The sequence below is a fragment of the Acomys minous genome (genome assembly GCF_964271855.1).
Source record: "Acomys minous genome assembly, chromosome: 1".
Taxonomy (NCBI): domain Eukaryota; kingdom Metazoa; phylum Chordata; class Mammalia; order Rodentia; family Muridae; genus Acomys; species Acomys minous.
In genome coordinates this window covers 593,511-621,145 of record NC_140483.1, presented here as the reverse complement: position 1 = coordinate 621,145, position 27,635 = coordinate 593,511, and the positions used below count along the sequence as shown (strand labels likewise).

Here is a 27,635-nt window from a genome sequence, read left to right as displayed (position 1 = left end):
GAAAACAGTTTTCTCCAATAGTAAACTGGATGACAGGTGCAAGAGGATCACAGCTATAGGTCTATACGTGAGGAAAAGAAAGAAGAATGAAAAAACAGCCTTATTTATATATGAGTATATGACTAAACAACCTTTCTACCAAAAATAACAATACAAAACACTGTGGCTACAACGGATGTTAACTTTATTATTTTCTGTCTAAGGTATACACTAAGATTACAACACTTACAATTTATTTTTTGTTTTGTTTTTTGTTTTTGTTTTTTGTTTGTTTTGCGGCAAGGTTTTTTTTTTTTAATGTGGCTTTGGCTGTTCTGGAACTAAGTTGTGAGCCACCACCACCTGGCTACACTTCCAATTTCTACTCACCCTACACAAAATTGAAAGATTAATGGTTTATTTTAGATTCCCACACTACCTTTCTAGAAAGGTATCACCTAATTTTAGTTTCACATTTTAGGCAATAAGAGGAATCTAAATGTTGTACCATATTTCCCAATGGTCAACCACAATGGTGCTAGCAACAGTTTCTGTCCTAATTTCCTTTGACGCCTGCTTCACTGAGTGCCTGGCCCAGGTTACTAGGAGCTTCCTCTCTCTGTCTGCTGTACTACATAACTAGTGCTGGTCACTCACTGATTTCATTCCACTCAGAAGATAGATGAGGAAGCCACTGAGCAAAATCTTTCTAACAACCTATAGTTATCATAACAAGAGTGCGCACCATGTACGCAGTGTTCTAACGTCCTGGGCCCAGCTTCTCTCTAAGCAATTGTTTTGAACTGAGAGAGTAAGGATGCATGTGAGTCTTAACACAGTTAAGTTGCAAAATGGGGAAAACACACACACACACACACACACATACACACAAGCAACAACAACAACAAAATCCAAAACCTCATTTCAAGTCAGGTCTCCTCTTTGAACTCTCTTCTCTGAACCAATAACCCAGTTTTTTTAAAAAAAATGAGTTATTAGTCTAGAATAAATGACTTCCTTAAAAGCCGGCTGTGGTGGCGCATGCCTTTAATCCCAGCACTCAGGAGGAGGCAGAGGCAGGTGGATCTCTGTGAGTTTGAGGCCAGCCTGGTCTACAAAGTGAGTCTAGGACAGCCAAGGCTACACAGAGAAACCCTGTCTTGAAAAAAACAAAACAAAAAAATTTTTTTCAAATACTTTCGATGCTATAATACTTATTTTTGAGGGTTCACCTTTCAAGAACTTTCCTTGACTTATACACTGAGCTGTGATATTTAAAGAGCAGCTGACTAAACTTCTGTTGGTTCCCAGTCTCATGTTACATATCATCCTTTGACTGCTATGGGTAGAGGCATGAAAACTATAATTTCTCTGTTCTGGGGAAGTGGATCTCAACCTTCCTAATGCTGTGACCCTTTAATACAGTTACCCATGCGGTGGTGACCTCCCCTAGCTGTAAAATTACTTACATTGGTACTTCATAATAGTAATTTTGCTACTGTTACTGAACTGTGATATAAATATTTTTGGAGATAAGAGGTTTGCCAAAGGGGCTGCAACCTGCAGGTTAAGAAACAATGCTCTTGGGGCTATAACTAAGCTCTGCCACCAGGAGGCATATATATGAAACTAACGGACATGAGACTTGACAGACAGACACCTTTATGCATCCAGGAACAGCCTCAGCTGAGGCACCCTCGACGACTCTGAAGTGAGCAGCAGCTACTCAATGACCAGCAAGGACTGGCTCTATCTTGGGAGCAGTGGCAAGGTCTGGCTGTGTCATCCATGACAGTGTCCACCAGAGCAGGGCCAGCTGTGTCAACTCTACCCCTGCAGCAGCAGCAGCAGCAGCTCCCTGACATTAGCAACATTGCTTTCCCCTTTTCATTCCCCTTGACCGTCTAACATCTTTATAGCTCGTTGTCTACAGGAAGCTCTTCCTTGAGGAATCTGGCGGATGGGCCGATTTGGATTCTAACCTTGGCTCTGCAAGTTAGTGTGTACATCATCTTGGAAAATTACCTAACCTCTAAGACTCAATATGGAAGTAGTAGTAACTACCACAGAGTTATAAATTAAACATGTACACATTAAATATGACTGGCCATGGACTGCTCGTTACATATTAGTAAATATCATGTATATGAATAACTGATGGGGGCTGGAGACAGCAATACACAGAAAAGAGCTTCTGTATAGGATAATTCCTAGGGTGTACTACATTCCTTGTTCACATTTAGCTCTGCTTCTCAATTTGAATGGATGTGCTTAAAAGGTTGCATGAACACTCACACAAATATACATTCTTTCTTGATTTCATATTCCCTCCCAAGAAAATGTATTCCTTCAGCCTGTTCGCTTTTTTTCCAGAACCAACCCTTATGTCTGATCCTCCAATACCCCATGGCATTGCAGACTTCCCCAGCCCTGGTCACTTACCCTTGAAGCAGGTTGGTAACGCTGGCTCCCATTTGTTTAGAGAGTGACACTCCACTTTCTTGGCTCCTTTTCTGCTAAAGCCAGGCTGACACTCGAATTCCACAGTATCCCTTACGGAAAACAAGCTTCTATTTTCAGGCACCATGACTGCATTTTCGACGTGAGGAGGTATACATTTGTCGAGTTCGATGCACTGAGGAGGAGGGCCACTCCAGACTCCGACTTTACCGTCACTGCTGGTGCAGTGTATAGAGGGCTCCCCCACCAGGTGCATCTTCTTTTCTGCATCAGAGTTGCAGCGATAGGTAACCACCATTCCATAACGAAAATCGTCTCCGGACGTGATAGGTAATCCGTTGGGAATGGTTGGGGGCTGCTCACAAGGAATCACTGGGAAGAGCAAGCAGATTAAATTTTATTTAAATAATGATGGTGGAGTCTAATGAGTCACTGGGCTGAAGATATTCATACTCATTGTTTGCTTTTAATATTTCTTGACTTGTAGGTCAGTTTTAAAATGTTGCCATTTAGGTGCACATAATAACATGTGCTCTGCTCTCCTACTTATTTCCTACAAACATATGCAGTTATAAATATAATTGACCTTTTTATTTGAGCTAGCTCTTTGGTCATATTAGAGAGTTTATAATGGCTTCCATATTTTTCTTCTTGCCCATTAATTTCAGTTTTTGTTACTAACTGAAATGAAATTTTAAAAAAATATCCACTAAGAAAAAAATAAGGGACAAATGAAACACAAATGGAGAGGACTTCAAAATAAATTTGGATATGTCTGTAAATATGAGAAAATTAGTGAAACTGTAGATTATTACTTATTAAGCATTTTGAAAATCTAATGGATTAGTGAAAACATAGACCACTAATATTCATGCAACATATGTGAGAAGCTAAATTTGACATAGAATTTTTAGGAATACCAAAATAAGTTATCTTAGAAAATAATTCTGTCTGAAAAATAACTTTCAAGTAAAACATAATTCCAAATATAATTTCAAATACTTTGAAACGTGTAAAAGACAGAAACCTAAGGTTATTATAGGACAGTTTTTATGAACTGGTTCACAAAAACCTGTAAGTACACTTAAAATGAAGAAAGTGTTTGGCACTAGACTACTGTTCTGTGAGAAGGGAGAGTCGCACCAGTAGTGGGAACCAAAAGCCTATTGAACTTGTGGTGGTCTTACTGAACTGGTGATTCTTGATAAAGAACTGTACTCTTGGAGTCAGGGCTGATTGACACCTACCACCTCAAAGGCTGTAAATCTCCAAGTACTGTCATGGCCAAGAAAAATTAAAAATCCTGAGAATAAGTCAAATAGTGCCATTTGGCCAGTGTCCCAGAGCCTTGTAGAAAGGTCAAAACTGTTCTGTTCTCTGAAGAGTGTGGGTTATTGCTGTGTTTTAACTATGGGTAATGTTTCCACAGCAACAAGGTATTGAAGGCTTGGCTCCAGGGTGGCGTGACTGCAGCGGAACTTTTAAGAAGTTTGGCCTCCTGGGAAATCCTCAGGTCTTTGAGGATGTGCTCTTGAGGAGATGTGTGATCTTTACTCTTCTCTCTGCTTGAGCCCATTAGCTTCTGACATGAGTAATTTGTTCTTCCACATGTCCCTGCCATGGGGTGCTGCCTTGGTAGGGGCCCTGAGCAATAGGACTACACAGTTAGGAACTGGACCTTCAAAGCTGTGTGCTGAAATAAATATTTTTATCACAGAAGCTATTATCTTAATTATAGTGATAAGAACTGACTTCATTACTTTTGTCTGTCTTCCTTATAGTGAGTCACTTGTTCACCTATTTATATAAGCATGTTAGTCAAAGACAGTCTGTCTAACCTAGCTTATCTCCCTTTAAGAGAGAGAAATCATTGTCCCAAACCTTCAATCAGGTTTTCTCTGTAACTCAGTCTAATCTGCTGTTAAAAAGGCCTGATAATCTAGCTTTGGTTACTACTCCCAAGAATACCAACTAAAGAGATGGTAAAAAGTAGAAGGCAGTTACTGAAAGTGAAAGCACAGGGAAATGGAACAGAAAAAGGGGCCCATTGACCCCAAAGCCTGCCTCCTGGGTGCTGACAGGAGCTTCAGGTTTAAGGAGAGAACAATGGGACAAACAGCAAGAGTTATTTACAACCAAGCAGCCCTGGTCCTACCAGCTGTGCTATAGTCACTGATCAGGGTCCACGCTCAGGTCCTACCAGCTGTGCTATAGTCACTGATCAGGGTCCACACCCAGGTCATACCTGCTGTGCTATAGTCATTGATCAGGGTCCACGCCCTGGTTCTGTAAGATGGTCTGAAGAAGTTTTTACTGTTTGAGAGAGCACGGTGGTTCTCTGGAGATTACTCCTGCATCAAGGATGGTCTCAGTCTCTTGGCTAACTGCAATATGTAAGTAAGGGGGTGGGGTAGAAGGAGTCTGCCCCTCACAATTTTACAGATTTAGAGGCTGATAAACAATTTATCTTGGGCTATCTTTAGCCCTCCAAATAGCCATCCCTTGCTCACTTCTGTGTTAGACCTACTATCCCGTGACTAACAGATAAAACATTTTTTGGGGATATATCAACTTAATATTACCCTGGTTTCTACTAATCAAAGTAGCACCTGAGGACTATAGCAGAAGTTTCGCTGCTTTGCTTCAAGCCCACTCACTTAACGTTTCCAATGTATTTTAAAAGTCCCTACATTTATGGCTTTCCTTGTTCTGTTAATATAGAAACTTTGTGAGAGAAATTTCCCAAAAAGAAGTTGTATATGCAGAGACTGGTTGAGTGATTATTATTCCAGTACTGGGACATTGCAAGTCCAGAGGTTAATTACCTACATTGGGATAGTTCTAGCACTCCAGCAAAATCATTCCTTCCCCACCTCCGTGTCAGAACTAACATCTTGTGATTGACAGATAGAAACCTTTGGGAATCTATTAACTTAGTGGACCACTAGCTTCCACCAACCCGAAAGCTAAGAATGTCATCAGATATCACCTATAGGAAAGCTTTTCCCATCTCATTTTAACTGTCTCTCTGATGTACCCAACAATTTAAATTTGCCTTGATTTATGACTTCTTTGTTCTGTAAAAGTATGAAACTGCTTTCACATTGGAAGAAGGAATTTGAGGTAATCTAAATCTCTTTTACTGGGCCATAGTCAAAATAGTTCCAGAATAAACTATCTGTTAGTCCCTTCAAGATAAGAGCTGTAGTTTTTGCACTGAAAAATGTTGCCATGGATCATGGAATTTGGGGTAACCTAAATCTGTGTCTCCCAGCCACGGTCATTCATGTTTGGCTCCAGAATATTGTGTATTGTATTGACAGGAGCATGGCTTCTACCCCAATAAACAAGTGATCTCCAGTCATCTGTCTCACAGGCTTATGGTTTGTTTGTTTGTTTAATGAGCAGTGGTGGCAGCAGGACCTCTGGTATAGAAGTATACGCAGGTGGCGTTACATAAAGAGAACGGAGAGATAAAAGTATACACACCACTGAAGAGGAACTGAGAACATTCTAAGCCTGATGAAAGATACCACAGAACTGTAAATTCAAGAAGCCATATAAACTTAACAACAGAATTCAATTAATTCTTCATCTAGAGAATAGCAGCCATGAAACAGAAACAACAACCAAGAAAATCACAAGGGAAAAAAAATGTTTCAACAATGAAGTTCCTGACTTATAAGACTTAAAAAAAAAAAAAAGCCAACAGAGTTTTTAGGCTGGAGAACAATAGTTTATATTCATATAGAGTTGTTAGTGACACAGTAAGGAGGGGTCTCACGTGACAGAGCTGTGTGTCGGGGTACGCTTTAATTTACAGTTTTAATGATTAGATCAGAAACAGGAAAAAGTGATTTTATTTTCTGCATGTTCCGAGGATACATGAAGCCAACAGAGATCGGTCGGTGTGAAGGCCAGAGAGTGACCTAGGAGAGAAATCCCTATTGGAATCCCAGTGTTAGTCGGGCGTCTTTGAAATAGTTAGTGGGCTCCGTGAAAGCAGGCATGAATTCTAAGAGACATGCATATGAGTGAAACTGCTGTTAAGATCAGCATCTTTTATCTGGCTGCCCAATAGGAGCATGGCCACCAGGGTGCACTCGTAGGAGTCAGATTTCCAGAACAACCACAATGAAGAAGAAGTTGGAGGAAGGAGAACAAGAATTCCCTTCTAGAGTGACTACTTTCTACTTCTGGTATAAGAAGACTAAAGTAAGTTCCAGGAATTTTTTTTTGTTAAACCCTCAGTGAAATAGAATAGTAAAGGACAGCATAAGAGTTCATCACACTTTTTACAGAGATGTATAATTTAAAACTTATGAATTATTTATTTTTGGAATTGTACATCTACGATTTATGGACGAGTTGATTGTGAGTAACATAAACCACAAAAAGTGAAAATGTGGCCAACTAGGGCTGCTATATTCAAAACACATGTCAAGGCAGCATAATTCACTGCATGGTGAATATCAGCAATGAATTTTTTTCTGCAAAAAAATAATATTAAAAGAAATAGTGGCAGGAAGCTACAAATAGAGTTACACAGTTGGAATTCTGTTTGTAGTGTTGTAGACATATATTATAAAATTAGTGTTTACATTAGGCTGCAGTAAACAGGGCATTTACCGGCTTTGTAAGAGACAGTTCAGGGAACAGGGAGCTGTGGTGACACATGACAGCGAGTGCACTGAGCAGGAGGAGGGAGGCTACTCAGTAGTTGGAGCCAGCCTGCGCTGCACCTTCTGCCAACCATATCAGTCTAGAAACACAAAATTTAACTTTCTTATTTTTTCAAGGGCAGGACACTGAATTACACATGTCAGTTTTTAGCTCTGAGTGTTTGATTATAGAAACTAATAAAATATTTTCTAATGAATGAAAAAAACAACAACAACAAAAATAAGTGGAAATACAGATCATCTAATGAGAAGACAGAGAGTGATGTTTTCATAATCATAAAAAACAAAAAATTGTCAAAAAGTAGAAGGCAAAAACCAGATTCTCTCTCTTGGTTTCCAAAAGACACCAAACATATTACTGGTAACTTGACTTGAGTCTTCTGGCCACCAAATTGAAAGATAATAAATTCTTCTTTAAGTTCACCAAGTTTGTAATAACTTCCCATGTGAGCCCTAGAGAATGAATGTATATACTTTATATACTCCCATCAATAACTTAAAGAAAAAATAGAAGAAAGCAAAATTTTATGCTAAATCATATTTTCCAAAATCACATTTATAGAAAATTACATAAACCACTATACATTCTTTTTTTAAGGATTATAATACTTCATTAAAATTATCCCTATTCTGGGCCATAAAATATGACTCAGTATGTTTCAAAGTAAAGCAGTAAAAAATAATAAGCTGGAAAATCTCCCAATATTTAGAATTTAAGTATCACACAAATAATCTGTCTATTTGTCAGAAAACTTTTGTGCACAGTAATGGAATGATAAATGCTTGGAAAGTAAATAAAATAGCCTGAAATATATTTATAGGTTTATATGTATACTATAAAAAATAAAAGTTTAAAATGAATTATCTCATCATCCATGTAATTAATTTAGGAGAAGGAATACATAAAGTTGAGGTCAAAGAAAAAGGAAGAAAGGAAATACTATGGCAGAAATGAGAATTAAAAATTGTCAAGCATATACTAGGTTAAAATCAACAAAGTTAAAGATTGTTTGTGAAGAACCTAACAGAATTGATAAGCCTCCAGTAAAACTGACCAGAGAAAGAGAATTTAAGCTTGTTATCACTGCAGAGCCTACAGACATAAAAAAGATGAGTAGACACAATCATTAAGATAATGCTAATAACCAAAAAAAAAAAAAACTAAACAGAAATGAGCAATCACCTTGAAAAACACAGCTTACCCCCAAATTAATTTAATAAGACATTAGTAAAATATGCTATTTTATAGTTATTAAGAAAATAAAATCAGCAATTAAAAGATAAATGTCCACAATAAACTTCCCTCACACATACCTGGACTACTGCATTACTGAACCCACTGAACCATAGAAGCAAAAATACCATTATCGTTATGCAAATCGTTCCAGAGAACAGAAAACAATAATGCCTGGAAATTTTTATTAGGCCAATATAGTCTTGATGCCTAATCTGGACAATGGTACTAAAAGAAAAGCTAATTATAACACAGGAGTTCTTGAAACAAAGATGGAAATTTACTAAACAAAATCAGGGAAAATTAAATTCAGCAATATTTAAACAAAATAATGCAATGACCAAAATGGGGCTTTCACTAACTGATTTTCAACTATTAAATCAACTTTATAATGATGAGATAAAAAACATTAACAACCATACATATATGCATACATACATATGTAGAAGTAAATAACATATAACATATTAGAACTAAAATAGGTTTCCTTTACGAATTCAGTTGGTTTGTCTTTTAAAGTCATTGTGACATATTACCAAAATGAAAGAAAAAGAGATATGATTATTTCATACATATGGAATTATAATTGTAACACAAAATAAAGGCAAACCTTTCAGCTAAGTAAAAATAAAGAAGAATTTGGTTAATCAAAGAATTATCTTGTGTTTTAGTTTGTTTGTGTGGGGTTTTTTTTGGGGGGGGGGGTTGTTTTTGGTTTTGGTTTTGGCCTTTTGAGAGAGGGTCTCTCTGTGTGGTTCAGGCTGTCCTGGCGCTCAGTTTGTAGATCAGGCTGGCTTTGAACTCGCAGAGATCCATTCGCCTCTGGTTCCTGGGTGCTGGGATTATAGGCATGCGCCACTGCACCATGCCTGACAAAGAATATCTTTTTTTTCCCCCAAAGGTCTGATCATTTATTTGTTGAAGATTTATTTCTGACTGGTCTCAGACTTGGAAGTGTGAGACAACGACAGCTTATGTCTTTTGAACATTTTGTTTCTGACATTATTCTTCAGCTTCCTTCATTCTTTTAGCGAAAAATTTAACATATTTCGCAGCCTCCTCATTTTTCTTAGTTCAGTGTTTCTTTAGAACATATCATGGTGTCTGTGTTGCAGGACAAATGGAATAAAAAGATGCTGAATCTGGGCTGGAGAGATGGGTCAGTGGTTAAGAGCACCACCTCCTTTTTCAAAGGTCCTGAGTTCAATTCCTAGCAACCATATGGTGGCTCATAACCATCTGTAATGTGATATGGCGCCATCTCCTGGCCCGCAAGAGTACATGCAGGCAGAGCACTGTATACATTATAATAAATAGATCTAAAAAAAATATGGACAAGCAAAATGCTGAATCTTGGGTGCTTTTACCTTCTTTGTTTAAAAGCTTTCTGACAACATATTGGCAGACATCAGCATCTTCTTTAGAGATAAAGCTTTCAGATCCTTCTGACTCTTTTGGTCCCAACCACAGAGGCACAGTATAATCTGTCATCCCGGGAATATCCTTCTCTCCTTTTTTACAGTAACCAAGTTGAGAACGCTGAGAGTGGCATCCACAATGTGTCCTCAAGCAGACTTGTGGTTTCTCTCTCCAAGTTTCCTTGGCTTATAACAAGATGCCCGGGTCACACCTCTGTCCTTCCCACACTGATTCAGACCACAGAAACTGACTCTGTGGCCATGAACTTCTTACAGAAGGTACAAAGTTTGTATTCATTGTCCAGGAGGGATGTACTCAGCTCAAAGAAAACTGCAGTAGCCAAATGCTTTACGATGACCACTAGTCTAATATTATCTCTTGTAGTACTGGAGGTTCTAACAAATACGAACACCAGTGTCCCAAGGAAGCAAACATTTCAAAACTTGGTTAAATTTATAGATGGCAAGATCTTATGTAAGTTCAAAAGGATATGCAAATTGCCAGGTACAAGGCCAAAATTTACATTTCTAGAAATAATTTGAAAATGAAATTTTACAAATGATATCTAAGACTAAATCTAGTAGAAGATACATGAGTTCTATATGTAATTATTAAATATGCTGAAAGAAATTAAAGTCTTAAAAAGAATGGTATCACATTTATAATTTAAAACTCAAAAATATAAATGTGTTAATTGTTTACAAAATAATTTACTAAATCAATACAAACTCAATAAAAATTTAGGTAGAATTCTTACTCTAGTGTTTGATCATATATAGAAATGCAACAGGTCAAGAATCACCAAATGAGTCCTGAAGAAGTTCAGTGGTAGAAGATACATGCCACTAGGAACTAAGTCTTGCTGCTACAGTCATTAAAATAGTATAGCAAATAAACCAAGAAAATGGAGCCTGCTTGGAAGGAGATCAAGACGTAAGTTCACTTAACTTGATGTATGGGATTGCTGCATTGTAGATGCAAACAGTAAATGATTAAATAATTATTTTTTGTGGATTCTTGAACTCATGGCCTTTTTATGTAATGTGCAAATGCTTCAATCTTGAGCTATAGCCTCAGCCCCAAGAATGGCTTTTTTACAATATTCAATGGATCAATTGCCTGTCAACCAGAAAAGTAAGCAAAAGCAAGAAGCCTTTCCATTATGACACAAGACATAAAAATAAACCCAGGGAGCTGGAGAGATGGCTTAACTGTTAAAACCATTGGTTGCTCTTCCAAAAGACTGGGCTTCCAATCCTAGACCCATATAGTAGCTCACACTGTTTGTAACTGCAGGTCCAGGGGATCTGATGCCCTCTTCTGGATCCATAGGCATTACAGGCAACTGATGCATAGACATACATGCAGGCAAAACACCCATACACAATAAAAGAGAAAACAAACAAAAAAGTTTAACTTTATAGTATAAGACAAGGGAAAGTCATCATAACACACAGGTTTTCTTGAACAAAAATATCAGTAGCTCTAAGGGGAAAATTAGTTAACACTATTAAAATGTAGAACTTCTATCTTCAAAAAGAAACAAGATGACAGGTCACAGAGTAAAAGAAAACATACTTATTATATTTGTTAGAAAATATGGTAATATGTAAAAAATAATTTCTATAAAATAAAAAGTAAATAAACTATTAAATAATGTACACAAGATTTGAACGTCCACTTTGTAAACATGAAGAGCTAGCATCAGAAGCCTGGAAATACAAACCATTTTAGGCATGTTGATAGGTTAATATTACGCTATGGAAAACAGCAGTTAGAGCAACTTCACTACAGAGATCATCACCCCAGGGATGACAGTGTTATATGACTTAGGTAGAGATCTAGAGATAGTGAACAAAAGTCTTTCCTGAATCACTGCGAGGCCAAATCGGAGAAACTTCACAAGAACACGGGACGATCTCCTCCAGGACATATGCTACCATCCAATATACCAAAACCTCCTCTAGCTTTCCCGGAGGGACTTAATGCTATTTGGTGAGCTTAGGCTATAGGAAGTTTACATAATTAGACAGATAAGAAATATAGACCCAGCTACAGCTAGCTATACTGCTTTTAAATATGAGCTCTTACCACACATGCGGCCTGCCACTTGATTTTTTGTTAACATAAAATGTGTTTCTTTAAATGCCTTTAAAGTGTTTCTCTATGCTATTGTGAGGCAGATAACTAAACATTAATAGGATTAGGAAAGTATGGCAGATTTCTCTCTCACAATCCACAGCTTATAAAGCCAAGGCCTGGAGCTGCAGAGCTCTAACTTCTGGTCAGAGGGATGAGAGCTCAGTCTAGTTCTGGGAAGAACCTGTTCTCTTGAACTGCTCAGAAAGACATTAATCGGTAACTGTTTAAACCTGGCTCCAGAAGCCGTATACATTATAAGACTAGTGGACTTTCTGATAAAGAGCAAAGCCATGCCATCATCTTTGACTATATAAGAGTAAAGTAAACAGGCCTGTCAGCCACCTGGACAGGACGGTCTTTAAAGCTTCTTCTGCAGACTCTTTCTTAGAAATAATATAAAGTCGATCTGACACAGAGACGACCACAATCGCCTCTTTGGCCTCTGCCCGTGGTGACTCCTGTAGGATGTGCTGCTTTCTCTTCTACAGGGTACCCCGGTCTTCTGTTTCATTGCATGTTTCACTGGAAGTCTTTCAACCAGTACCACAGGGATCAGGAAGCCATGGAGTTCAGACGACATTTTCTTTTTATGACTCAATAACGTTCCTGTATATGTCTTAAGTTATGCACAGTGATTTTATGTTCCTTGGAATAATTTAAAGTTAATTTTAAGATGTTTTCTTTCAATATAATACATAATATACATTGAATAATATTATACTCATAATATAAAACACGTAGTACGTCTAGGCCACTTTAACATTTTTCACTACTGAAAAAAATATGGTAATTAAAAGTTCACACTGAATTCCTTTAAAAATTCTGTATTATCTACAAAATATAAATTCTAAAATATGGATCAAAATAAATCCCCGCTTTTAGCCTTATGGTGTCTTTCAGGAAATTGTGTTATGTCTTCCATATATGAAAGTGTGTGCTCTTCCACAGCCTCACTAACCTTGAAGAATAGTGAGAAAGATTTTACTAATTTGTCAATGGGATGATAATTATATTAGACACTGAAAAAAAAAAACCAATGTAATTTACAGTGAAGTGAGGTAAAAAATAAGACTTGAAGGCTCTTATGCCTTCATGTTTTCTGTATTTATGAAAGGAACATTCCAGAACAAAGGAGAACTTAGGGGAAGTTGCCAAGAACAACCCATTTAAGAGCACAGCAGCTGTCTTCCACCCTACGGTCACTATTGCTGGGATGAAAACCATGACCAAAAGCAACTCAGGGAGAAAAGAGTTTGTTTGGCTTACAGATCCTGAAGGTCGTACACCAAGAGAAACAGAAGCAGGAACCTGCAGGCAGCAGTTGATGCAGAGGCCATGAAGCAGCACTGCCACTGGCTGCTCCTCACAGCTTGCTCAGCCTGCCTCCTTACAGAACCCAGGCCACCAGCCCAGGACTCCCAGGGCCAACAACAGGCTGGGCCCTCCCACACAGATCACTAATTAAGAAAATGCCTTGCAGACGTACCTATAGCCAGATCATATGGAGGCATCTTCTGAACTGAGAGTCCTTACTCTCAAACGACTCTAGCTTGGGTCAAGTTGGGATAAAATGAGCCAGAACCTTCATTTACTTGAAGAACAGATTATATAAAAGGAATTTTAACAAAGATTTTAAAAATCCCTTATAGGGCTACAGGTTTATATCTGTAGTAGATCACATAAGGTGCTGGGTTCAATCTCAGTCCTGCAAAAATATATATAATTCAAGAGAAAATTAAATACTCAAGTAATAGAAAATTTTCAACTTACACTCACAAGTAGGTATCCCACTATCCCAAGCGACAGTGTCATCAAAGACAGTGCATTCAGCAGAGGACTGACCGATGAGACGGTATCTGTACACAGAATAAATGTGCAACAATACATAAGTAATTGTCTGCTTCGATTGCTGCTTCCCAGATATTCTACATTAGAAACTTTGAGATGTTTATTTCCTTCTCAAGACCATGACTTCCCAAATCTTACATCCTTCTTTGGACTTTTTGATTTTCTTGTTCCTGTCTTTCCAACTAAATAAGATTTCCCTTTTCATTGTCGTGTCACATAATATGTGGTAAATTATAGTTGTTTCCATGGCAAAGAAAATGTCATGTTTATTTCTGTATATTATACAATATGAATTCACATATACTTTGTGAGCATTAATGTGAATGCCTAGATAAGGAAATATTTTATCAGCAAGACTCATTAACCAAGAGCAAAGGAACTCAAATTTGACCAAAAAGGTAAACAAAGATTCCACATTTAAAACAGCAACGTTCAATTAAAGTCAGCAACACTCAATTAACATGCTGCAAATTGCCTTGTGTGCCATTAAAAACAAAAACAAAAACCAATTCATGACACTTTTCAGTGTAACTCAATTCATACCTATTTTTGATAGATTTATATATAAATATTTCATTTTAGAAGTACAATAAATGGTGGTGTGTTTTAAATTTAAATTTCGCCTGCTCCTTTTCCTATGAGAAAATAGATATTTTGGGTTCTTTGAGGTGGGTGGGGCAGGACTTCTCTGCATAGCCCTGGCTGTCCTGGAACGTGTTCTATATTCCAGGCTGGCCTCAAACTCAGATTCATGTGCCTCTGCGTCCCAAGTGCTGGGATTAAAGGCGAGCGCCACCACTGCCTGGCAGGAAGAAGACTTTTTTACCCACAAGTTTATATGTGTAGGCTTGTATACTCCCCAGCCCCGCAAGATCTGGAGCAGACACAGACACCGGTCCCGTCACTCCGACACGCACCTTGCTTCTTTCCACTCCTGATTTTCCTACCACTCTTATGCGCAGTGATCATATCTATAATTATATAATCTTTCCAGAGTTATATAAAGAGCCATATAGAATGCAGCCATACATGGCCAGCTTTCTACTCAGCATAACTCCTGGAGACTTATCAAGCAATCCTGCTAGGAGCCCACAGCGTGGATGCAGGATCGTCCATTTAACTGTTTACCTATCAATGGACATTTCAGTTCCTTGATGTTAATTGCCTAATATGAATAAAGCAGCTATGAATATTTTGAATAGATGTTCATTTCTCTTTGCATTTCAGTGTTATATGTTGCACTAGTTATTTTCCTATAACAGTGACCAAGTATCTGAAAAAGGCAACCCAAGGAGAAGCAGCTGACTCTGGCTCAGGTTTGAGAGGTTTCAACCCTCTTTGCAGGAAGGACATGGTGGGGTTTATGACATTGTGGGCTCCTGTGCCTAAAACTCCTCACATCTCAGTGGACCCAGGAAGCAGACAGCAGAGATACTGTGCTCAGCTAGCTTTCTCTTTCTTCTTCTTTTCATATAAAATGTTAATATATTTACTTATTGTGTGTGTGTCACTAGTTTTTTTTGGTGAAGTCTATCACCTTCTTTTTGTAGATTCTGACTTTGCTTGAAATGAGCAATTAATTGAGTGGTCTCAAATCACATATTTGTTTTTTCATTCAGTTTTAGTGAGGCTTCATTTATTACATAGGTCTTGGACTATATAAATTTTACATTGCTGTGTAATTAAATTAAGGATCCAATTATTCTGATTAAACATTGCTTAATATTTTGAAATCTCTTTTTAAATTAGATTTAGGCCTATTTCTGGGCTTTGTATTACATTTAAGCTTTGGAGGTTTTTGTTCTTATTTATGTATTAAAATCTGTAAAACGTGTATGAGTGTCTTGCCTGCGTATATTTGCACCGACTGCCTTGTCTATGGATGCCAGAAAGGGGTTCAATTTCCTGAAACTAAAGTTACATAGAATACATAGTACGTTACAAAACACAAAATAAGAAGCCAACAGTAAAAATAAAAATAAAAAATAAAAAACAAAATTAAGAAAAGAAGCCAACAGTTAATTTCCAAGTGATAATTATACCAATTATGTAAATCCTTTAATTATAAATATTGTTTTAAATATCCAACTGTAAGTTGTTTAGAAGAGATTCACATAAAATGTATTGATATAACAAGGTAAAAGGTACAAATAGATAAGTGTGCAGTATTCAAATAATAAAATAAAAATTTACTTTTAAAAGTACCTAACAGATTCTAGTCAACATCTGAAATGGATTTCAAGTAAAAAATAATTACTGAAGATAAACAGGAACCAACATAATGATAATAATGAAAATTCCTTTGTTCTCCTAATCTTAGAGAAAAGGCTTTTTGCCTTTCACCACTGAGTTTTTTAGAGAGCTTTTCCATCCATGAAAAATCTGAATTTTTTCCAACTGTCTTTTTTCCTTCTAGCAAAATGATTATGTTTTTATACCTTATTTTGTTAGTGTGATATATCACATTTTATTTGCACATGTCAAGTCAAGCTCGCAATCCAGGAATAAATCCCACTCTCTCATATTCTGTGTGAAAGTATGTTATATGTGTGCATGAGGAGTTCAGAGTAAGATGGCAGGCATCTTTCTCTGTCACTCTCAGTCCATTGCCTTAAGACAAAATCTCTCACTGAACGGAAAACTCCCTCTTTTGGCTAAGCTGACTGGCCAGCAAGCTCTTAGGATGTGTCTGTCTCCCGTCCCCCCAGTGCCAGGATCACAAGCACATGAAGCCATGGCTGGCTTTTTACATGGATGCTGAAGACTCATCTTTCTAACCCCTGTGCATGCATGGGAGAACTCTGTCTGCTAGTAAATGGTAGAGAATTTTTATATCATGTTTATCAAGGAGATTGGCCTACAAATTTCTTATGTTGTCATGTCTGGTTGTGGTATTAGCATAATACTGGCCTCATGGCATGGGCTGGAATTCAGTGGTGAAGCCATTGGGTCCTAAGGTTTTCTTGGTTGGGAGGTGGCAGTAAAGTAAGTGGAATCTAAGAGTTCACCCTCTGCCTCTTCAGCCACATTCAACTGCACAGCTTTGCTCTCAGATAGGCCCCTGTGGTCTTCAGCTTCCTTCCCACAGCTTGCTTCACGGTCTCTTCCTATCAATGCAAAGCCTTCTGCACCTCTCACGGTTCCCTAGCTTTGGCTTCTCTGAAATTCCTCTTTAACTCCTTGTGTTAGCGCTCTCTCTCTCTCTCTCTCTCTCTCTCTCTCTCTCTCTCTCTCTCTCTCTCTCTCTCTCTCTCTCTCTCTCTCTCTCACACACACACACACACACATACACATGGGCAGAGAGGATGTATAACTTGAAAGTTAATATTAGCAATTAAGATGGTTATTTTTAAAAACTCTATATTCACCTCATCTAGGGTACGTGAATGATGCAGGTGCACTACCATGTGAGAAAAGTCATCAACAGTCTCACAACTATAAACCCTGCAAGCTACAACAAGCACTGGCAGGGGAAGATATGTCCTCTGGTGCAATACTGACCCAAATCTTAAAAAGTAATATGACTTTCTGTTTGGATTTAAGGCCTGCTACACCAGATGGAATTTATACCTGGGTACTGTTAACTGAGCCAAAAACCAGAGGTTGGCTAGGTCATGGGCCCTAGAGTAGAATCTAATAGTATTATTTGGCTAAAAAACATAGTAATGAATTGCACCGTAGGTTCTTATCTTTATACCCACAGACTCTACTGGTCAATGTCCAGAGAATAAGAACGTATAGAGTGGTCAGCTCTAAACAGGACACCTGTACCCTGAATTCTACATGTCTACACCTGAGGCTTCCGCATCAGCATAGAGAGAAGGGCAAAAGGGTTCTGAGAGCCAGAGATCAGGTGTGTTGCTGGAGGGAACGGGTCTTTCTTTTGAGAGGCCTTGAGGTTTATAGCTTGGTTCATATTTCTGGCTCAATTTCTGCTTCCTAATGGCCTGTGTGAGGTAACCATTGCCTCCTCCTCCTGCTCCTACCACCATGCCTTCCATGGACTAAACCCTTAAACCATGACCTCAAATTAACCTCTTCCCCAGCCTGCTTCTTGTCAGGATTTGTTTAGAGCAATGAGAAAACTACTAACATACCTGCTACATAACAGATTGCTTTTCTTTGCCGCTTTCAAAATTCACTGTGTTTAAGTGATCTCTTTACATTTTGTCTGTCTAGAGTTCTTACAGCTTCAAGCATCTAGATGTTCACTTTCCCTTTATGTTTGAGAAATTTTGTTACACTTAAAAAAATAAGCTTTCTGCCCATTTATCTTTCTTGTTTGTTCAGAGAATACCAGACTATGCATATTAATATGCTTGATGGTGGCTCAAAATGCTTTCCCATTTTTACTTCATTCATTTTTTCCTTCTGTTTGATCAAGCCAAGTACAGAATTTTTTTTCTCTCTATTCTCAGTTTATTCATTGTATTCTTTGACTGTGGAATTTGTTCAATACTTCACTAGGTTCCATTTGTTTCCTTACTGTATTACTGCATTTTCTGTGTTCTCTTGCAGTTTTCCAACCTACTTCCAAAAAGTAATTTGAATTTTTGGTTACATAATCTGTTGAACTGTCAGTTACTGCTGCTACAGTAACACGTTTTCCTGGTGAACTGTGGTCCTTTTGCCTACGCATTGCAAACTCATATATCATGCTTTGCTGTACTTTAAGGTAGGCATGCAGTCCAGTCTTTTACAAGCATTTCACAAGTCACTGTACTCCAATGAGACCTATGAGTTGGTTTATTGTTGGGGTCCTCAGACACATTGGTCTGTTGCCTACTTCAGAAATGTATGGGACCTTTCATTCCTTTACAGTTGTATCAACACTTTAGCTTGTCTTCACTTTGGAAATATTTTCATTGGTGAGGCAATATCTCAAAATGGTTATAGAATTTGCATTTTGATGACCATAATCTTTTCCTTAGAGTCCATTTGTGCATTTTCTTTGGAGAAATGTTTAATCCTTTGTTCATTTTTTGTTTTGTTTTGAGGCAGGGTCTCACTGACCTAGCTGGTTTGGAACTCAGTACATTAATCAGACTGGCCTTGAGTCCAGATACTGCTGCCTCCGTCTCATGTGTGCTGAGAGTTAAAGCATGCACCACCACACCAGGCTCAAAGATGTCTTTCTGCTTTTTAATTATGTGTACGTGTGTGTGTGTGTGTGTGTGTGTGTGTGTGTGTGTGTGTGTGTGTGAAGGCAGTACCAGTGAGGGCCTAAGAGTGATTCAGCTCCCTAGAGCTGTAGTTATAGGCAGATGCAGGGCAATATATACCCTAACATTGGAGCTATCTCTTCACTTCCCCCTTTGCCTTCTTAAAAATTATTTGTCTTTTCACTGAAGTTATACAAACCCATATATTATTGAAAGACCTTTGTAAATTCTATGCTTTACAAATAGTTTTTTCTATTTGTGTTATCTCAAAAGTGTTCTTTGATAAGCAAATGTCTTTAACTTTTTTAACCTCTCAAATACCATTTTCATTTGGTTCTTATTAAGAACACAGATTTAAAGAAAAATTATCTAAACAAAAAAAATAAATAAATAAAAATAAAAGCTTGGCACCCATTCACACACACACACAAAAGACAAGAAACTTTAACATTTATATAATTCCTGATTGCGTCATGGCTCTTCTTGCTATATGTGTAATAATATAAATACATATGTAAAAAAATTTAATGTTTAATAAAAAATAAAAAATTAAAATTGTTAAAAAGAAATAAAAATTAATTTGTCTTGAAAAAACACAGATTTAGTTCATGTCTTTTTTTCACTTTCTATTTTTTTAAATTTTTTCCCAAATACGTTTATATTATTACACACACATATATACATATAACATATATATAATACATGCCCTATAACTTAATTAATACTTAGAATGAAGTTAAGGCAACACTTCCACTCTATGCTGAGTAATGAGAAATACAACATCAGCACCATGCTTGATGAGGACCTCATGGCTGATGTGCTCAAACAGGGACTTCTGAGGTTGAACTGAGCTCCCTAAGGGCCACACCGATGCTGTGAGCCCTCTTCAAGCCAGTGTGACATCACTTGGAAAAAGGGTCTTTGCAGATGTAATCAAGTTAAAATTAGGATCTTTACAGTGGGTCCAACATAACGACTATCACTACAAAAATAGAATGCAGAACATAAATACATACAGGACAACACATACACACACAGTGAAAGCAACCATGCAGATAGACACAGAAATTAGAGTTGAGCTCTATAAACCTAGGAAGGCCTGGAGCTTCCAGAAGCTGGAGGAGGCAAGAAAGTCCCTCCCCTAAGGACATCAGAGGGAGCAGCGTCCTGCCAGCACCTTATTTTGGATTTCTCTAACTCAGAACAGAACTAACGATTTTTCTTGTTCAAAAACACTCTGTGGCAGCCATTTCAACAACTGTAGAAACTAATAAAAGCAGTGAATTTAAGGCCTGTGCTTACTCAGGGCTCCCTGGGCTGCTCTTTCTTCTAGCAGAATCCACTCTGGATTTCAGAAGTCTGTGTGCTTAAGACTGCAACTTCTCACCCAGTGAATGCCTCACTTTCTATGTACGTTTCCATAGTTTGGAACATCTCCTAAAGGCTCACAGATTAAAGGCTCAGTCTCCCAGGCTATGGTCTTTAAGAATCTTTAGGAGGTAGACCATAAGGGACAATGTCAGGTCACCAGCAGTGATGCCTTTGGAGAAGATACTGAGGCCGTAGCCCCTTCTTGGCTCTCTTTTCTTCATGGCAGCCACAGGTGATGAGCCTTCTGTACCCCTGTCCGGCTGCAATGGGCCATCCCACCACAGTCCAAAGCAAGAGAGTCAACTGAACATGAACTGAGACTTCTGTAACTATGAATTAAAATATACTGTTCCTCCTTTTCATTCATTATCTCAATTATTTTGTCATAGTAATGACCCACCTAACCATGTTATACTTCTGTTTATTTCAATCAAGAATTAAGCAATTATGTTCAAGCCCTTTAAGGCTAGGCAGCATTCTGATGGTGTGGATTCACTGTAGGGCATTTGCTTAGCATGTTTAAAGCCTTGAGTCCAACCTGTAGCACACAACAAAGCAGAACCAGAAACCAAACCAGGAAGTAATAGATCAGATGTCTTTCCTGAGACCTGACTAGAAGGTAGCACTGCTGCTCTTGAACTCTTGAATGAAGAAATGTTGTTTCCAACTTACCCTTGGTTACAAGTATAATCAATTCTGGATCCAAACTGAAGGTTCGTATGCACATGCACCACGCCGTTGTCAAGATCTCCAGGGTGTTTACATGATTTACCTGTGAGAAACGAACAGAATTTTGGAACCTAGTAAAGCAAACTGAGCTTTCCTTAGTTTATGAATTTCTAGCTTGACTATAATTTACTACAGAGAGTGTATGTAATTTTAATATTTCAGAGGTTTTGCCACTTTGAGAATATTCATCAGACATTACTTTCCAACAGAACTCCCATCCAAGTTCTTTCTCATTTTCACATAGTGGCTCCCCAAAACATGGATATTTCATTTATTACCAAAGCATCCTTCTAAGCATTCCAATTCACAGGCCTCAAAGTCTAAGTTTTTTCCATCTCTTATTAAGCACACTTTTCTTTGCTTCAGGATCATTAATTACTTAGTGACATTTATACAGAGTTGGGCACCCTAAGTGAAATATCCTGGGGATACTTTCCCTCAATCACGCCCTGTGACAGTCATTCTCATTAAACCTGTTCACAGTCAAGACAGACGCGCAGAGTACAAAGACACGACCTACAGGGATGGTCCACATGTCCTATACACCTTAGACAAGATTATTAGTGATGTGCCATAAGCTAAAACGTAGAGAATCTGAAGCGGGCTCTACGACGCATCACAAAGGCGCTTCTGCCACAGCCACTCACGTTTACACGTATCTTCAGCATCTGTCCAGACTGAGTTCTGTTGGCAGGTGATGAAGAACTGCTTCTTGGAATACCCTGGGCGACACTCATACTTCAGAATTGTTCCAATGGCAAATTCGGATTCATCAGTTTGATTGATAAGCTTGGCAGATGGAAACGGTCCTGGGGCGTCGCACTGGCCTGAGAATGAGACACAGCAACGTTTCCCTTAATGGAAGAACCTGCAACGTCCCTTGCCATCGCAGCTCTCCGGACAGATCTAAGGGCCTGAGAGCCTCCTCTCTGGCATCCAGGAATGGATCAGCACTTTGGCCAAAGAGGAGAAGGAAAAAAAAATTCAAAAACTAAAACTGTATTTCATTTTGTTAATGTAGTTTCTGATATACGTTTTGATTTAACTTCTATACTCAAGTTATTTTTCTTGAGGCTTAGCAAGATTAACTTAACTGCCAGCTAAGGTCAAATAATATGTAATCAATAATTATCTGTTGGAAAAAAATCACTTTAATTTAGCTTTGGAAATATTATATTTTTTGTTATGACTTCTTTTGCTTCTAATATTCCCAATTAAATTAATTCCAATTATAAGGAGTAGATTGAGGCATACAAAAAAAAATTCTGAGCAACATGTTTCCCGCTGTTTTTGAAAGCAACTGCATCTTGTTTTGCACAAGGTCAGCTTTGATAACTACTATGTATGCTAGTATAAAATTCTTTTGCATACTTCCTGATCTTGATGGGTCTGTTTATTCTATTAGATGCTAAGAAGCCATGTTCAAATATTCCAGTTTAATGTGTACTTGTCTATTTCTGTTCATTATGCCAATCTTTTATTTTATATATCATTAGAACATCCAAATTTAAATTATTATATTTCCTGAAAGATTAATTTTTATCATAATAAAATATCCCTAATTTTCCACTTAAAGATCTTGCTTCATGTACTATTTATTTGTGAAATAAAACTAAACAGAATAGCATATTTAATACCCAACATATCAATTGATTTATTTGATTGTGTGTGTGTGTGTGTGTGTGTGTGTGTGTGTGTGAGTGATGTGCATGCGTCTATGCATGGTTCTGCATTTGTGTGATTGCAGGTGCTTATGCATGTTTAAGGTGATGATGGAAATTATATTTTATTACCCTTTAGCTTTCTCACTGAAGCAGGGTCTGCCAGTGAAACCCAGAACTTGTGCTTTGGCTGGTCCTGTTAGCCAGCTTGCTCTAGGCATCTCCTGTCTATACCTTCGGAGGCTGGAATTACAGGTGGGCTGTCACACTCACCCAGCAACCTGTTTTCACTAACTACAGATAGACTTAACTTTTTAGAATGTATAATTGTATGCAATTATCATATAAATGTCAGTCTTTATTTTCTCTTTGGTTGAGCTTTGCAAAGTATAGTTACTTTGAGAGTCACCTAAGTTGCATTTATTTCACTGCTGAGAAATATTCAATTAGATAAATAAATGTGCCATAATTTAACGACACTTTTATTATTTCCTCTTACTGTCAATTGTCAATAATGAAGCTGGAGAGATGACTCGGCAGTTAAGAGTACCTTCTGGTCTTCCAGAAGACCTAGGTTCGATTTCCAGCACCCACATGGCAGCTCCCAACCTTATGTGACTCCAGTCTCAGGAGATCTATTGCCTTCTTCTGGCCTCTGTAGGTGCTGCATGCATATAACACACAGACACACGTGCAGGCAAACACTAACATAGGTAAAATAAATACATAAAATCTAAAGAAGACAAAACAAACCATCCGGCTATGAAAACTAATATAGATAGATGTCTTGATTAGGCACAAATATTTTTTTAATTTACTATTTATATATTTATTTATTCTGACTGCAGTTTCTCCTCCCTCCTCTCCTACCAGTCCCTCCCTACGAGGGCACAGATTCTTACTTTTCTTAAGTAAAAAAATGGGAATAAAACACCCAGTCACATGATAGGAATTGTTTTTGAGACACTGCCGAGCCGCTTTCCACCTGTAGTTGTACTGTTTTATCTGCTGGTGAACAGCACATGGCAATTTAATTCCTTTACGTACTGCTAACAACTGGTGTGATGAGCCTTGCTTTTCAGCTGTTCCCTGTGTACTGTTATCTTCTTGTCCCGGATGACATTACCTACATCCTATGTCCCATCTGAGGCACTGACTGGTTCATCCTGAGTCATTAGTACTGTGAGCTCACGGCCACTTCCATGACGTTGTAGAGTATAAGCTGTCAACCTGATCTGCACCCAGCTCCCATTGTACACACTTTACCTTCAGTGGAGAGACTCTGCACAGATCAGTTAAAGCAAGGCGCATGCAGTAAAAAATAAACTTTTAAATGTGGTACGTATATTTAAAGAATGTCATACAAATGGAATAATCATTTATTTATTATTATTAATTTGTTGTTGTTTTAGTTTTTGTTGTTGCTGTTGTTTTGAGTTTTGGGGTTTTTTTTTGGGAGGGGGGAGGTGTCTTGTTTTGTTTTGAGAGAGGCTTTCTCTGTGCAGCCCTCGCTGTCCTGGAACTCACTCTGTAGGCCAGGCTGGTCTCAAACTCAGAGGCCCACCTATGTCAGTCATTCAGAGTGCTGGGATTAAAGATGTACCTTGCCATCACCGGGCTTAAAATAAGCTTTTAAAATACTTTGCTAGACATAACCATTTAATATCACTAGTTAAACTGTGTGATAACATATTACCACAGATTTTGTTAATAGTAGGGTATATAAAGCTGTATTTCAACCAGTATTCTTTTTATTTTATTTTATTATGGTTTTTCAAAACAAGGATTCTCTGTGTAGCCTTGGCTATCCTGGACTCACTTTGTAGACCAGGCTGGCCCCAAACTCACAGAGACCCACCTGCCCCTGCCTCCCGGAGTGCAGGGATTACAGATGTGTGCCACCACACCCGGGTTCAACTAGTATTCTTGATACTTTCTGGATTTTTGTTGCATGTGGTGGTTTTCATCTGACAGCACTTCTTCTGAGTGCCTTTCACATACAATTTATGTGTGTGTGCATCGTTGGGCAAGTAAACGGGTGGTCAGTGCAACCACCTTATTTTCTGGAATTAGCCTTTCTAAAATCTTCAGTGAGTATTCTGATGTGCAGGATATATTGGAAGTTGCTTTTCTAAGTGAGGTTATCTTTGCTAATATTACATTATATACCCCATAAATCACACATCCTATAATATGGAAACTGAGCTGCCTCATGAAGCACAGGAAACAGCCCATATCTTACCTTCTTTGTCTTGTTATCTTCAGGCAGCAGAGTTAACAGAACGGAGCCTACAGAAGTTATGTGAGATACTATACAGAAGTGTCTCAGGCAGAGTCCATCCAGCTCCAGCGGTATTCTAGTAACACGAAACTATTGTGCCATCTTACAGCCCTGACTGTGGTTTAAACAGATAAGCCTCAGAAGAAAGCACATTCTACTGTTGCTGCTGGATGCTACACTTGCCGGTTATAGTGGCATTGCTGAGCTCTGCTATGTCCTTGCTGTTTGTCTGCCTGTTACATCGGACTAGTTCTGGTAGGGGGTACCAACTCTAAGACAGCATTCTTTCACTTCCGCTCACAGGTCTGCCCGTTTTTGCTTCATACAATTGGATAACGCTGTCAGAGGCACACATGTGGGTCTAGCAGAAAAGCTGAAACCCCGAGTTGAGCAAAAATACTGTCAATGAGTCTAAATGCAAAAGACTTCAAGGAAGTCTTTCTCTAATAAAGTTATGACTGAAGAGGACGGGAAATTAGAACTTCCATAATGGGTAAAAAGGGAAATCTGTCTTGTGCTTAACCACCACTTAAGGGCAATATGCAAATTCCACAGTCTTTTCTACTTGAAAATATTTCATTGCACCCTGGGGCTTCCTTGCTCTTAAACCCACAACCTGGGGTGGAAGTGGCAGGCTGTTCTGTAAACCGGAACTCATGTGAGTTAATTTGGGGTGGGACATAAAGTACATAGTCCCAAGACAAAGCCATTTTCAACTGATGACTGCATCCCTAGGGCTGTCCATCTAGGCTTTCGGAGCAAATGCATAGGTAATGTCTCCAAGATAGAAATGAATTAAGCAGCAAGACCTGGGTTAGACACTTGACAACACCAATTAAATAGCAACACCACAAAAAGCCTCTGTCTCTCCACTTCACACATGAGGAACACGCAGGCATATTAACTTTCCTCACAACCAAATTCTAGGATTAGAAATTGAGTCTCTCAGACTTACGCATCATCGCCACCCCTACTCCCACCCCCTTCCTTTACTACAACTGGCTCTACACTCGGGGCAGACAAGTACCCTGTACATGTAATAAAGACAAGCAGGTGGGAGGCCAAGCGTTCCTGCTGGCTGAGTACAACCCAAGATCTGGGAACCCATGGGAAAGGAGCGCTGGGCGCCCACAGGGACGCCAGACCAGCTTCGCAGCCTGCGCTGAGCGCATTTACTGCGGATTCCAGTGAACCGTGCCTGCGACCCTACCCGGGCCTCCCCGCGGCTCACCTAACGTAGACGGCGCCAAGAACAGCAGCAGGAACGCCAGATGGATTCCTCCGCAGCAGGAGGCTACAAGGCGCCCCACAGGGCCCAGAGGCTCTGAGCTCGGAGAAGAAACCTTCATTCTCTTCTCACTGATCTCAAGTACAGCCCCACAGCAAAGCGAGGAAGAAGGTAGCCCCACCCAGTGTGCGGGAAATGGCGCTGAGTTCCGGAGTTAAAGCCTTTGACCGCAGCTTCCCCTTGTTGGGCGGGGTCTTGTTTACTCCGCGTTCCTAGGGTTTCAGGGGAATTTCTTCTAGGAGATCGGGAACTCAGGAACCGGATCACAACCCAGCATGTCAGCTACAGGAGGTTTTCCTTTTGTAGGCACCTTCGGTACTAAAGAAAGCAAGGCATTGTGGGAATAACCCTCCCTTACTCTTTTTTTTTTTTTCTTCAAAAAACGCTCAAGGGTGGAGCCTAACGCTAACCTGTAGCTGTTTTTAAAACAGTGAGCCAACAGTTGCAGGCTCTATTTAGTGTACAGAGTAAGAATTTATCTCCTTATGATGAATTCAGATGTATCGTGCTGCTAGAATCAAAAAAGTTAAAGCAGTGAATTAATCAGACATAAATTTTATATATTTAGACATAAAACCCACAGATCTCATATGAAAAGGAGTAAGAGTATTCTGGAGCCGTTTTGAGTGATCGTAGGCCTGAAACAATGATTTAGGTTACCCCAAATTCCATGTTCCAAGGTGGAAAAAGTTTCACAGTTTTTATGGTTTTACAGAGCAGAGAAAGACATAAATCAAGACAGGTATAAAATACATTGGTGGGTACATCAGAGAAGCAGCTATGTTAAGATGGGGGAAGCTTCATTACAGGCGCTCTGAATGCGTGCAGGCTTGGTATTGCCTTCTAAGTCAATAGATTCTAAAAGGTTGTTTGTGGGTTTTTTGGTTTTTTGTTTGCTTGTATCTGAGTTAACCCAAGATTAGCCTCTGGACCTGCAACATTACAGTCTCCCCACAGTACTGAAATTCTAATCAGCCATTCAGTCTCTGCAGAAGCATAACTTTCAGGAATTTTCTTTCATAGCCAAATGCAGTTTATTTCCAGACATTTTTGTTCACAAATACACAATGGTATTCAGACTAGATTAGGAAAATACTGTAGTGAATGGAGGGGACAAGCCAGGAGGCCACTAAGATCCCAGAAATGGAATAAACAGGGTTTGTACTAGATTTTATTTCCTTTCTTAATAATGATGAGAAAAAGAAAGGAAGGGAGAAACAAAGAAACAAAGGAAAGAAGACACAGAGCGCGCGCGCACGAGAGAGAGAGAGAGAGAGAGAGAGAGAGAGAGAGAGAGAGAGAGAGAGAGAGGGAGGGAGGGAGGGAGGGAGGGACCCCACTCAGAGATGGGGTGGTGGTGCTTATTGAAATAACAAATA

The 27,635-nt window shown here is 38.8% G+C and overlaps 1 protein-coding gene across 3 annotated transcripts in view; it reads right to left on the bottom strand.

The window, feature by feature from the left end:
• Positions 1–26,591, bottom strand: part of CR1L (complement C3b/C4b receptor 1 like) — a 50,462-nt gene extending 23,871 nt beyond the window's left edge. For all 3 annotated transcript variants that reach the window (XR_014781479.1, XM_084794278.1, XM_084794279.1), the window contains exons 1-5: positions 26,200–26,591; positions 21,674–21,853; positions 20,970–21,069; positions 13,687–13,772; positions 2,422–2,811 (exon numbers count right to left, since the gene is read on the bottom strand). Coding sequence is in view for 2 of the 3 variants with exons in the window: in XM_084794278.1 (XP_084650404.1) it covers positions 2,422–2,811; positions 13,687–13,772; positions 20,970–21,069; positions 21,674–21,853; positions 26,200–26,317 (874 nt within the window). In the remaining variant the exon portion in view is untranslated. The remainder of the gene's footprint in view (positions 1–2,421; positions 2,812–13,686; positions 13,773–20,969; positions 21,070–21,673; positions 21,854–26,199) is intronic.
• Positions 26,592–27,635: the final 1,044 nt, after the last annotated feature.